We start from the raw sequence: 13,113 nt of genomic DNA on the forward strand, positions 1-13,113 counted from the left end.
GATGATTCTATAGTAAAACAAAATATGCTAAAGAAAGTACTGTAATGTAGATATTATCAACTAGAATGGTTGTGTAATGCAATAAAATGTATGAAAATACTTTTTTTTTTTTTTTTTTTTTTTTTTTTTTTGTTAGAAATGGCCGCGTTAAAACTCCCCTAAAAACTCGCAAGCACAATGATTAACGTGCACGGGGCAGCGTTCCCTCTTTTTCAATTGAATTGCACAAGTTTTCACGCTCCCTATAGCTGTTAAAAACCCGTGGGTGATTATTTATTTTTTTATTTTTTACGCGGCGGGGGGAAAAAACCTCTCGCGGTCAATTGAATATCCCCCTTGGCGTTCAAAATTCCGTCATCAGTGAGAGATAAAGATATAGATATGAGATTCCTGAGAAGCCCCAGACTACAGCACAAATCTGAGATTTAGGGTGGGGTTTTTGGTTCAGACCTCACATTTCTCCCACCCATGTACATCATTGCCTCGCATAGGACATACTTTAAAACACGATGCACGCTTTATAAATGAATTGCGCATGAACTTTAGAGCGTTGTGTAGAAAAGATCACGTGAAGTCCGCAGAACATTAGTGAGTGAAGGGACAGAGTATTTGTTTCATGAATTTCCCCCTTTGTGTCTGACCATTATATGGTTGGTGCAACACAAGTAAATATCGCACAACTAAAGTGCTCCTTAATTTCCATGTCTCCGTTAATACCTAGGTGCGGTTTCCATCCCACTTCAGTTCAGATCTTAAGGACTTACTAAGGAACTTGCTGCAGGTAGATCTGACCAAGCGATACGGTAACCTGAAGAACGGGGTGAACGATATTAAAAACCACAAGTGGTTTGCCACTACGGATTGGATCGCAATTTACCAGAGAAAGGTAAAATAATATTCGTGTGTGTATATTGTCTTCATTATGGAGGAAAAGATGGCTATTATGGTGTCGTAAACTATTACTGATCTTGTCCGTTATAGATTAGCTGCTGTGATGTGGGTCAAATGATGCGTATTGATATTACCATAGACCACTTTAGAAATCAAAGTTCCCTCCTTCCCAATAGAAGTTTGTTGGGGGTCCCGCTACATCCTGTCTTTGTTTACCAGGGACCTGTCATATTTGTAAATCCAGTTCCTCTGTCGTTCACCCTCTCTGTGGCAGAGGTGATACAACATAGTATCTGTCATTGAAAGCCTTGGAAACTCTGCATTTGGGTCTATCCTACTATAAAGAGCCGAGCACCACCAAACGGTGAGCGGCTGACAGCCCGGTTATATCCAAGATCCTTTTAAAGAGTGAAAGTTGTTGGTCCCAGAAGAAGGACCTTCATCAAAGTACTTGGGAAAGAAATATAGCACAAATGTTTTTTGGGGTTTGTTTTTTAGGTGTTTTGGAAACCCCTTTTAGTAGATCTAAAGGGCCGACTTTATTAATAGAAGCCCATGCCAAGATTGTCTAGCTACGCTCTTGGCAGTGTGTACCTAACTACTTTAAGGTGACACTCTGTTTGTCTTTAGAGGCAGGGATTGCTCTTACATGCGGCTCTAACGGCCCCATCATTTGCCCACATTAGTGGTTATTAACATCTTACGCAAGTAGCTTTTCGATCCTGATGTCTCAAAACTGCTGACACCAGGGACTTGGGTGTATGTAGATCTCCTCCCTCTGAATACAGAAGAGTCTCGCCTTTCACCCCTGCCAGTAGTGTCGTTTACATTCTACTGGAGAATGTATCTAACACATTAGGCAGCAGCCTTCTTTTCACAAAAATAACCCCTGGGATTTATTAAGTATAATTAGACTTGGGAAAAAAAACAATCCACAATGGTGGTCTTACTCTTTTTAATATTGGCATATGTTATAACTGTAAGAAGTAATATATTTTCGTTGTTTAACAAACTGAAACACTCGATTTGTGGATGTCGTAATGGACACTTTTAGTTTTTAATGGAACGTGTTGCTTTTACTAATTTTTTTTTTTAACTGTTTTCTTTCGTGGGAATTAGGAAGGTCGTACAAGTGAAGGAAAAAATTTAAAATCTTGATTCATTCTAGAGCAAAAAGCAGCAGTGTTTATACTTTAAAATAATGTTCGATTGGTAACTGGTCCACTTTAATGCAGCGTTTACAGGCTGCTTGTTTTTTTAAATACTAATTTTAAGGAAATCTGTTTATTTATCCACCTGTTAGTGAACATCAACATATAAACCGTTTTGTGGCTTCTAAAAAGAAACTGCTTGTTTCTCTTTCCAAGCTGTCACGGTGTTTGTTAGATAATCAGGCTGTGGATCGATTACAGAAGACACGCTGCAATTAACAGATCACCCCTTTCTTTTGTGGGTGAATTCTGTGTACTGAGCCCTAATTATCTCATCTTTGCTTTCAGCACGTTACATTATTTTCTATACCCCACATTTTTCCTTTGATCGGGATTCTCAGAAGTAGAGCAATTAACCAGAATTCTGGGAGACGAGTGTTTTCTTTACCTCACCTCTAATAACCGATTTTACATTTTCTAATTCAAAAATCCTCCTTATCAAAAGCATTTACTTGGTAACAGACCTGTGCTGGGTTATTGAGGTGAAAGAGAAGGCGGCGCTTCTTTAAATGAATGAAATGTGTACAAGTGAATAAAATCGCAGCCAAGGACAATTAAGACCTATGTGGGAAAAAAAATGTTGTCTAGCGCTCAGAAACAAACAATATATAAACTGCTGTGTGTTGGCCTATATATAGAGGAGAATTTTGTGCACAATACAGGTATATTGGGGTAAGCTCACCTGCTGTATGAAGGCATCTCATGTAGGTAAGTTCCTAGCCCAGTGTTGGCTAACCTGTGACACTCCAGGTGTTGTGAAACTACAAGTCCCAGCATACCCTTCCAGCAATAAGCTGTTAAATATTGGCAAAGCATGCTGGGACTTGTAGTTTCACAACACCTGGAGTGTCACAGGTTAGCCAACACCGTCCTAGTCAGTGAAACGAAATATATATTCAGGGTGTCGCATTTAAAACCTTCCCTGAATCTCCATTTCCTAAAGCATGCAGCACCTGAGGGAGAAGTCGGCTGCATTCAGTAACGGGTCACTTTGCAGATCATCTTCACCAATGTATAAAACTTGTTTTTCTCTCCTGTGTGTTTGATACATGCATACACCTGTGTATATCCCTCTATCAGCCTGGCTGAATTGCCTAAAGCAAAACAGTATGAGGGAATGCAGCTCATGTAACCTCCTAGGCACAAAGTTTTTACCTGTATAATGTAATTGAACTTGTTTTAGCCCACTAGGTATCCCACCTCAACCCCCAACCCCCCGTCGGATTAGATATAGATGGATACTGTTGGCCATAAGGCACTGACCGCAAATTAACAAAACGTTTCCCCTACCTCTCAATCTAGTTTATCAACTTTTTGCCGTTTGTTTATTGATCGACTCACAGGAACTGATCTAAAATATTAAAAGTTACTCATGTAAGTTTTTACCACTCAACAGCTTTGAAACAAATCCCCGTTCAGCTGTGAATCTTGTTTCTTTCAGGGGGAAAAAAGTATTTATTAGCAAGTTATATTGTGTTCAGTGTACCGTTGTCACACTGTAGGATTACAATGTCTCCTCTCTAACACAGTGTCCTGATATTAGGTCTGTCATTTTTGACCCAAGTTTCTTTGTCCTTCAGGTGGAGGCTCCGTTCATACCAAAGTGCAGAGGGCCTGGAGACACCAGCAACTTTGACGACTATGAGGAAGAGGACATCCGCGTGTCTCTTACCGAGAAATGTGCAAAAGAATTTGCTGACTTTTAGGATGTGTGTTAGGACGACATGGCATCAGGGCTCACATTTTGGGATCTTTGCACTCTGTTTTCAGATGGGGTGAAGCTGAGACCATCTTATGTCAAAACAGTTACCTAATTCCTTCATTCCGCAAAGCTGACTGAAGTCTAGAGCGCCATCTTCCATGCGTGCACTTTGCACCGAACCCTTGTATCCCGGCACAATCAAGCTGTCTGTGCTGTAAGGCAGCATACTAGACCACTGATCTTGTTTGTTTCTCCTTCCTGTTATGTTTGTGTCTTGTATGTCCCCCCCCCCCTTCCAATTCCTCACCGTTTTTAAGTAGTATTTTTACCCTACACTCCCTTTTATTTTGTGTTGTGTGACTGCAATGGGAGATGTTGCACTTAGTAAGGTATAGAATGCAAGAAGTCGTTGCCTCCAATATGTTGTTTTCTCCATTTCCCTTCGTCAATCCTTGTGTTTAAGGTACAGGCTACTATTCATCATCTAGTTTAGATTTATACTTTTTTTTTTTTTTTGTTTTTTTGTGTGAGTGAAATAATGCTGTCTAGGGCCATACATCTACCAATAATATAATAATAATGACGGTGACCTCTTCCATGAGATTGACCAATACTAGGTAGAACTAAATTGGAGTGCAACATTTGATTAACTAGACCCCCCGTGCCTTGGTTTTGTTTACTGCCCTTTCACGTGACCTTTTTCTTTTTTTTATTATTATTACTATTATTATTATTTTTGGGAAGGGGGGGGGGGCAGAATATTATTGTTACAATGACAAGACTGTATAGTGTATACACACCTCCAGGAGTGATGGCATCCAGCTGGTCTTGTCTTTCAAAGTGTTTAATAATGGCTTTAATCATGTCACAAGATGGGTTTTAATATCGCTCCGGCCTGCTCTCTTAAAGAAAAGAAAAAATGTAAAAAAAAAATAAAAAAATTCTGGTCAGTATTTTTTTTTTTTTTTATTTTTTTTTTTAACGGATCGTGATAAATAAAAAAAAAAAAGTGACAATAGTATGACTCCTTAATTAGTTCTGTTTTCAGACTTTGGGGTTCTTTTTATTTTATTTTTATTGGATTTTTTTTTTTTTTTTTTTCTTTTTTTCTGAGGTAAGCAAGATGGCTGACAAAGCTCAACTCTAGCGACAGTGTACCACAGCGAATGTTTTTGGCTGTGCTCTGAAAATTGCTGCCATGGTTTCCTTTTAGAGGTTGCTGCCACGTTTTATTTTGGTATACTATATTAGTAAATGGAGGATAAATTACTGGCAACAGTAATTTGTTCCCATGACAAGAGGCTAATGTGAGAAGCTGCCACTGTTTGATTTTTTTATTTTTTTTTTTTGTTTTGTATTTTTGTGTTCTGTTTTTTGTTTTTGTTTTTTTTTTTTTTTTTTTTACCTCCTGATTGTTTTTCAAAATCTGCTTCATGTCAATGCCAGAGTCCCCTGCAGGAAACACATTGTTTCAGGGTGGGGCGAACGGGCGTGCACAGGTAGTATTTGGGCATAGTTGTGTTTGTGTCTAACTGAATGGCTTATATGCTGCCTTCCAGTTTTTTGGGATTTTCTTTTTTGTTTCTTTTTGTTTTTTTGTTTTTTTTTCATCAAATGAAGCATCTTGCTATGTTTCCGCCACTCAATTCTTTATTGTTTATGCTTGTCCATATGAACTCTTGTTTGTACACGTCTATATATAAATATATATCTCAGTGACCTGTCTTAAAACAGCACATTTGAACCATTTCAAAATAAACTAGTCTCATTTTCTGATCCATCTACATGCACAAAAAAAATGATGAATTGTTTTTATTACGGATCAATATTGATATATACTGGGAGATTTAGATCACTGGCGTTACTTCCTTTTAATCTGTTTATAGTGTAAATGTTGCCTGCACACAGTGGAGGGCAGCCATGTTGTGGGCGTGAGCAAATGTTCACCAGGAGCCAGTGACATCACGGAGTTTTGTAGCAGAGTACGTCACGTGACGCTGCTGGTTTCCAGTGATTTGATAGGCCGCCTTCCTGTGAATATTGGATCGACCCACAAAATAGCTGCTTCCACTTTGTATAGAGTACAAGTACACTTTGAGAAGACATTTTATGACCAACTCGGAGATGTACAAGTCGACACTCTGTGTATGTCTTTAGGTTGGCGAGCGTTTTTTGCACAGTGGTGTAAAAAGACAGCCGAGGAGCAATCGCGGTCTTTGTCCACTCTTACGTGCAAGAGAAGTTTAAGATACTTTGCTGTAGCAAATTTTATGTAACAAAATATATATACGTCACAATAAATTTAAACAAAAAATTCTTTGTATGAAAAAAAAAAAAAAAATGTTAAAATCTTTTGTATTTCATTTAGACTGAGGACATGCTGTTGTATGCTGGTTGTATGCGATCAATTATACAGTAACTTTGTTGTCGTTTATGAATTTAAAAGATTTTAATAAATGCTGGAGATCACATGATTTTACTGTTCAATGTGGCAGGATGTAATTTTCCAAACTAAAATAAGTGTGTTTTCTATAATGTGTCCATCAAGCGATGGTTATTATATCTGTGTTTTTGTCTCATAATACTTCTTTGAAGCAATTTTTTTTTTGTCTCTGTCATGGTTACTGGAAGGGGCTTTTTCATAGTTCGTATGGATGGAAAGTCAAGATAGGGGACATTTATAGGATTTGAAATGTCCTAGGAGAATATTTGTTCTTACCCAGTATAAAGAGGGTTTCCATCAAAGTTTTATTCTACAGCCAAATACCTGAAGATTATTCGCCTTAATTCTGCATACGTTGCGTCTGAGAGTGTATGGTCACGTTTTTGTAAGAACTACAAGTTCGGGAGACCCACAGCTTATCAGTTGGGCTGCCCTGTTCTAGATAAGTTTGCTTGAGTCTGCTGATATGTTAGGTGCATCAAACCAACTGAATAGTTAACAATCTCTGTGCTCTAAAGCGGAGAGAACTTATCAAAAGCATAAACCTCAGTAGGTGTTATGTAGTTTGCCTACAATCCAAAATGGCTGTATTATAGGAACATGGTTGGGAGAACTGGGTCTGTCTTGCAAGCCGTGGGTAACACAACGAAGAGAAACAGAACATTGGCCCACTGGACGAAACTGAAGTCTTCGTTATTTCTGAAACTTTTGTCATTTAATTTAAAATGCAGGTGGTAGATGTTCACAGGACTCCACCTTTTTGCAAACCGAGTAAATAATTCACTCTTCACATTCCAGCTTTTAATTAGAACCGTTTTATTATGGCAAAGTTGTTAGCACCTGAAAATATAATTTAATTTTATGATTAGAACTACTTTTTATAATTGCCTGTGGGAGATATCCTGATCTTTCACCAGTCACCAGAGACAAGAGTTTCTTTAACTACCCTGTCCACTTTAGGACCTAGCTAATCCATACCAAAGAGTGACAAATATACTGTACATTTTGAGTCTGAACAATACTCACAGCTTCATGCCTTCATTCATTTCTTCCTCCATCAAACGTACCTCCTGCAGATGGTACGTTGCCCACAATACCCCCAGCACCATCCCTGCCCCTCACAGAATAGGGGTATTGATGGACTGCTAACTTTCATTTCTCTTAATATACAAAAAATCTACTAAAACCTCATTCTAAAACAAATGTAATTTAACAAGTACTACTCATGTATAATAGAGTAATACACCCTTCCTATGCAATATAAGTGTGATTATAGCATTCAGTTACCTATATAAAAGCATTGGGTCTGGTCATGAGACACTTTAGTGACTAATCTTTCACAGTAGAAAGTAAACGGTCCCATATAATAGGACATTATCCATTGATATCTCTGTAAATATTTGTCTAATTTAATTATACGTATACCTTCTGCATGGTTTGGTAACCCATGCTACTGGTCCTGCCAGGAGAACACCATTTCCTCTGCACACCTCACGGAACTGGGAGTGTGCAAACATCTCGTGGGCAGAACTGCGAGAATTCTGACCGTGTGAGGCGTTCAGGGGAAATTCATCCTGGCATGTCAGTGGCCAATAGTGTTCCTAACATGAGCTACCAGTTATTTCTAGTGCTGCTGCAAGTTTCTTTGTGTGTGTGTATATGTCTGTTTTTTTTTTTAAATTCAGGTTACATTGGTAAGTTTCAATGTTTGGATTTAGGGTAGATCACACACACACTATTAAAGGAAAATCAACTGAAAAATAAAGAAGTTTAATATAGCAGTGAGTGTCAGTGTGTGTATAGTTACACTATATGGCCAAAACTATTTGGCAGCACCTGTTAATTATTGAATTGAGGTGTTTCAAATCGGACCCGTTCCCAGCGGTGTATAAAATCAAGCACCTAGCTATGCAGTCTCCATTTGCAAGCATTTGTGAAATTTCATCCCTGCTGGATATTCTGTGATCAACTGTAAGTGATATTATTAGAAAGCGGAAGCGTTTAGGAACAGCAGCAACTCGGCCCCGAAGCGGAAGCCCACATAAAATCACAGAGCAGGGTCAATGACTTCTAAGGCGCATGGTGAATAAAAGTCACCAACGCTCTGCTGATTCCATAGCTGGAGAGTTCCGACCTTCCACTTCCGTTAATGTAAGCACAAAAACTAGCAGGAGCTTAATGGAATGGGTTTCCATGGCCGAGCTGCTGCATGCAAGCCTTGCGATGCCAAGTGTTGGATGGAGTGGTGTAAAGCCTACTGACACTAGACTGTGGAGCACTGGAAACGTGTTCTGTGGAGTGATGAATCACGCTTCTCTGTTTGACAGATGGACGAGTCTGGGTTTGGTGGATCCTGGGAGAATGTTACCTGCCTGACTGCATTATGCCAACTGTGAAGTTTGGTGGAGGAGGGATAATGGTATGGGGCTGTTTTTCAGAGTTTGGGCTAGGTCCCTTATCTCCAGTGAAGGGCAATCTTAATACTTCAGCATACCATTTTGGACAATGCTATGCATCCAACTTTGTGGCAACAGTTTGGGGAAGGCCTTTTTCTATTACCACATGACTGTGCCCCAGTGCACAAAGCAAGGACGACAAAGACATGATTTGATGAGTTTCGAGTGGAAGAACTTGACTGGCCTGCACAGAGCCCTGACCTCAACTCCATCAAACAGCTTTAGGATGAACTGGAACAGAGAGTGCGAGCCAGGCCTTCTTGTCCAACATCAGTGCTTGACCTCATAAATGCTCTACAGAAGGAATGGGCACAAATTCCCAAAGAAACACTCCAACATCTTGTGGAAAGCTTTCCAAGAAGAGTAGAATCTGTTATCGCTGCAAAAAAAGGAACTAACGCCACATTACAGTATATGTATTTGAATACAGTGTCATTACAGTCCCTGTTGGTGTAATGGTCAAACGTCTGAATACTTCTGTCCATATTGTATGTATGAAGATGGGGGTGCTCCATAGTGCAATTAAACTCTTTATTACAAAGCAATCAGAGCATGTAAATATAATAAGAATCACATCAGGTTATCTCCAATGGGAGGAGCTGCTGAAAGACTACTACTTAATCTGTTGGACTGTTCTGGACCAAATCCAGAAGCCAGGCCCTACACCCTATGCGTTTTGTCATGTACAACTCGGGGGAATGTAATTGAGGTCTTGCGTGACAAAATGTGTAGGGTCACTTCCTGGTGTTTGTTATAAACACTGAGTGTTCCATAACAGAGCATTCTAGCACCTCCTCCCATTTTTTTCTATTTTGCCCAAGGAAAGAGCAGGCTAATACAAGACTAAATCTGAAAGGAGTTTTAGTTCTTTTGGAAGCACTCTGATACAAAGACCCTACTAATGGAGTGTTGGAGACATTATTTGTTTTCTTTTCAGGTTCCTCTATACCACCAAGGTGGTTTTGTGTTCGTGCCTGTTTTATTTATATAGTAATAGAGAAAACCATGATTAGCTACTTTTGTACACATTGCACCAATATTAAATCATCTGCTGTTTAGTTGAACACATTCACAAAGGTGGTGCATTTTAACCTTCATTTTTTAGTCCTCTTGGCTGTTCCTGGAAATCGCTGCCATTGCCCATGCATATTACTTCAAGCACTAAATATTAATATTTTCCTGCTCCTCCAGATCCACCCTGCTCCCACCCCTGTGTGCTTGCAAGAAAACATGAGCCATTTGAACAGGTAGCAGGGTTGGGCATTTGGATGCTGCTATCTGGGTTGGGGGGATAACTACCATCCAAATTAACAATAGATGTCAGGGTGGGTCCTTATGTTATACTTTTTCTTTTATTCTCTGAATTCCACAGCATGTACTATCTGCTAGAAAATCCAACCTTTCTTTTTCCATCATAATCTATATCTATTAGTACCTACCAAAAGTGGTCTATGGAAGGATAACCGGTGAACCGGCAACAATCATGGGCACCCAAGATTCATTGATGGGCATGGGGAGTGAATGCTAGCCCGTCTGGTCCAGGCCCACAGAAGAGCTACTGTAGCCCAAATTGCTGAAATCGTTAATGCTGGCTATGATAGAAAGGTGTCCTGCAATTCATATGGATGTTACTTTGACACATACCACCTACCTAAATATTGTAGCAGACCAAGTACACCCCTTCATGGCAACTGTATTCCCTGATGTCAGTGGCCTCATTCAGCAGGATAATGCGCCTTGCCACACTGCAAAATTTGTTCAGGAATGGTTTGAGGAACAGGACAAAGAGTTGAAGGTGTTGTGTTGGCTTCCAAATTGCCCAGATCTCAATCTGATCGAGCATCTGTGAGATATGATTCTTCCAAGGTATACTTCAGAGTTTGGAAAACATTCATACTATGGGGCAAATATACATGAATTATTCCATTGTCTTCTACCATACTGCCAATTCTTGATTTCCTTCAAGAAGGTTTATAGAAGGGACTTACTCTTAATACGCTGAAGGTTCAGGACGGCACCAACCTTTCTCTTCGACTATCATCAGACGAGCTGGTGGTATGATTTTTTTCAAGCCGTTAAAATAATTAGTCCTTGCCTCATCTTTTGTGGCACCTTGGGATTTTGATCTTCTTTTTGAGGCTCTAGCGTTCGATCCTTTTGAACCTTTTACAAGATGGCTAACTTAAATGGCTCACACTCAAACTACAGGGCTATTGAAAAGGAATTAACTGATTTCATTATGCATTATTTTATTAAGGAACAGTAAAACAAAACTCCAGCCAAGTCACCTATATTCTACTCATAATCAAGTTTTTTTTTGCTGTATTACAAGTGTTCAATGTGATTTCAGTTCTCAAGCATCGTCATAAAATAAGTCACTGACCATTTGACAGAGGAGGTTTCTAATTTATTTCATGACGCTGCTTGAGAACTGAAATCACATTGAACACTTGTAATACAGGAAGTACAACTTGAATATGAGTAGAATATAGGTGACTTGGCTGGAGTTTTATTTTACATTTTCTTAATACAATATTGCGTAATGAAATCAATTCATTCTTTTTGAATAGTGCTGTATTATTCTTAATAGTAATTACATCTGCCAGTAGAAAATAGAAACTTCAAGTATTGTGGTGCAAAGAACCATTTTTGAACATTTTATATCGGGAAGGTAGTTATATCTGCTGTTTCCACCTTTCATGTTAATGAGGAGATTTTACTTCCATCTCTGCCCTCAGCCAACCAATGAAAGTGAATGTTCTCAGTCGTTCATGTTGTTGTAGAGTCAGAGGAGGAAATAAGCAAATTGTATTGTATTGAAGTACGTGGAGTACTTCAAGGAAACTATATTGTCGGTAAAAATAATTTGCTTATTATGTCATCAATCCATTAGAACCTTGTTCTAAAACGTTTCCGGCGTATAGAAGATATTGCTTTGCATACTTCCGACCGGGGCTGCCAAGAGTAAATTGGCCTCTAAGCCCCCCCCCCCCCCCCTTCCTCTCCTCCATAGATGATGGGCAGTGAAAGTGCCGTGCAGCAGGGGCGTGGCCAACATGCGTCAGGGCTGCTCCTCTTTAAAAACATTATGTATTAAAACGGTGCTATTATCACCTACCTGTTATTGCAGCTTTCACAACCTGGTCCTGAATTCCTTTATGCATTCTGGAATGTTGGGACCTGTTTGGAAAATGTATAGGTACATGAAATATTGAAAACAAAGCAATAAGTGAACACGGTACATAACACAAATCACACAGTATATAATATATACATTATAATAAAACATTACATTTATCACGCTCTCCCCAGGAACATCACCTCACGCCATCCTCCCTCAGGCATGTATACTTACCTTTACTGTGTTGGGGGCAGAGCGGAAACATCCTGCAAAGTGAGCAGGGCAGTTCTTAGTCTTGCAAGATTTTGTAATTTTGCAAGATTAAAGCTCCTCCGCTTGCAGGCTGACTGGGAGCTGCTCTCCCCCTCGCCCTTCCACCCCCCCGCTTGGTGGGTGCACATACACGTGCCGCCCAATGGTGAAAAAAAAAAATCACTTTACCCATTGCATATGTGGTACAAACTCATACTCTGCAGATAGCGTTAGCAGCTACGGTCTTTGTCCACTATTGACTACAAGCTCCAAAAAGTTATGCATTTCTGAGCTTGGTAAATTTGATATATTCAGCTTTACCATATTGTTAAATGACCCCAATACTATTATCAGGGGCTGGCTGGCAGGCAAAATTTTATCCCGAGGGGTGAGACTTGGCTCTGCATCCTATTAGGAACATTTTAAAGGAAATGCAGGTAGTCCAGTGACCCAGACCAAGGTAAATGCAGGAAAATGAATGGTGTCCAGTGGAGGTCAGCAGGAATTGGGGGAAGGAAAAATGTATAATTTAACAGGTGAACCCCTTTAAAGGATAAATAAGCTGAATAAGAGGTTAATGAAATAGTGGAATGAATATCAACTTATCCTATATAGAACATCCAGGGAAGGAGTGCTTTTTAATTTACAGACAAAACCAACATTTTCGCTTCTGTTGGAGTTATTTTAAGGGTACCTCACTAGCAATCTGCAATAATAGATAAATTTGAAGATAATCCCTGTCTTTCAATGGCCATGGTAGTTCACTGACAAATCAACCAGGATCCTGCAGAGAGAAGTTCCTATCTCTTGTCCAGCAATGTGCAATGCATTCATGCTCCTGGTCACAGCAACTAAAACACAGCTATAAATAGAGATTGATGACCCTCTATGAAGAACACATAGTCCACAGATATGGGGTAGATTTACAAATGTTCGGGTTTGAAAAAGTGGAGATGTTGCCTATAGCAGCCAATCAGACTTTAGTTATCTTTTATTTAGTACATTCTACAAAATGACAGCTAGAATCTGATTGGGTG

General features: G+C 39.4%; 1 protein-coding gene across 3 annotated transcripts in view; it reads left to right on the top strand.

Moving 5' to 3' along the window:
• The window catches only part of PRKACB (protein kinase cAMP-activated catalytic subunit beta), a 46,954-nt gene extending 40,573 nt beyond the window's left edge, over positions 1-6,381 (top strand). For all 3 annotated transcript variants that reach the window (XM_075181995.1, XM_075181994.1, XM_075181996.1), the window contains exons 9-10: positions 722-886; positions 3,683-6,381. In XM_075181995.1, coding sequence (XP_075038096.1) covers positions 722-886; positions 3,683-3,808 — 291 coding nt within the window. In that variant the 3' untranslated portion in view covers positions 3,809-6,381. The remainder of the gene's footprint in view (positions 1-721; positions 887-3,682) is intronic.
• The last annotated feature ends 6,732 nt before the right edge of the window (positions 6,382-13,113 follow it).

The sequence above is a fragment of the Mixophyes fleayi genome, chromosome 8 (genome assembly GCF_038048845.1).
Source record: "Mixophyes fleayi isolate aMixFle1 chromosome 8, aMixFle1.hap1, whole genome shotgun sequence".
In the NCBI taxonomy this organism is placed as follows: domain Eukaryota; kingdom Metazoa; phylum Chordata; class Amphibia; order Anura; family Limnodynastidae; genus Mixophyes; species Mixophyes fleayi.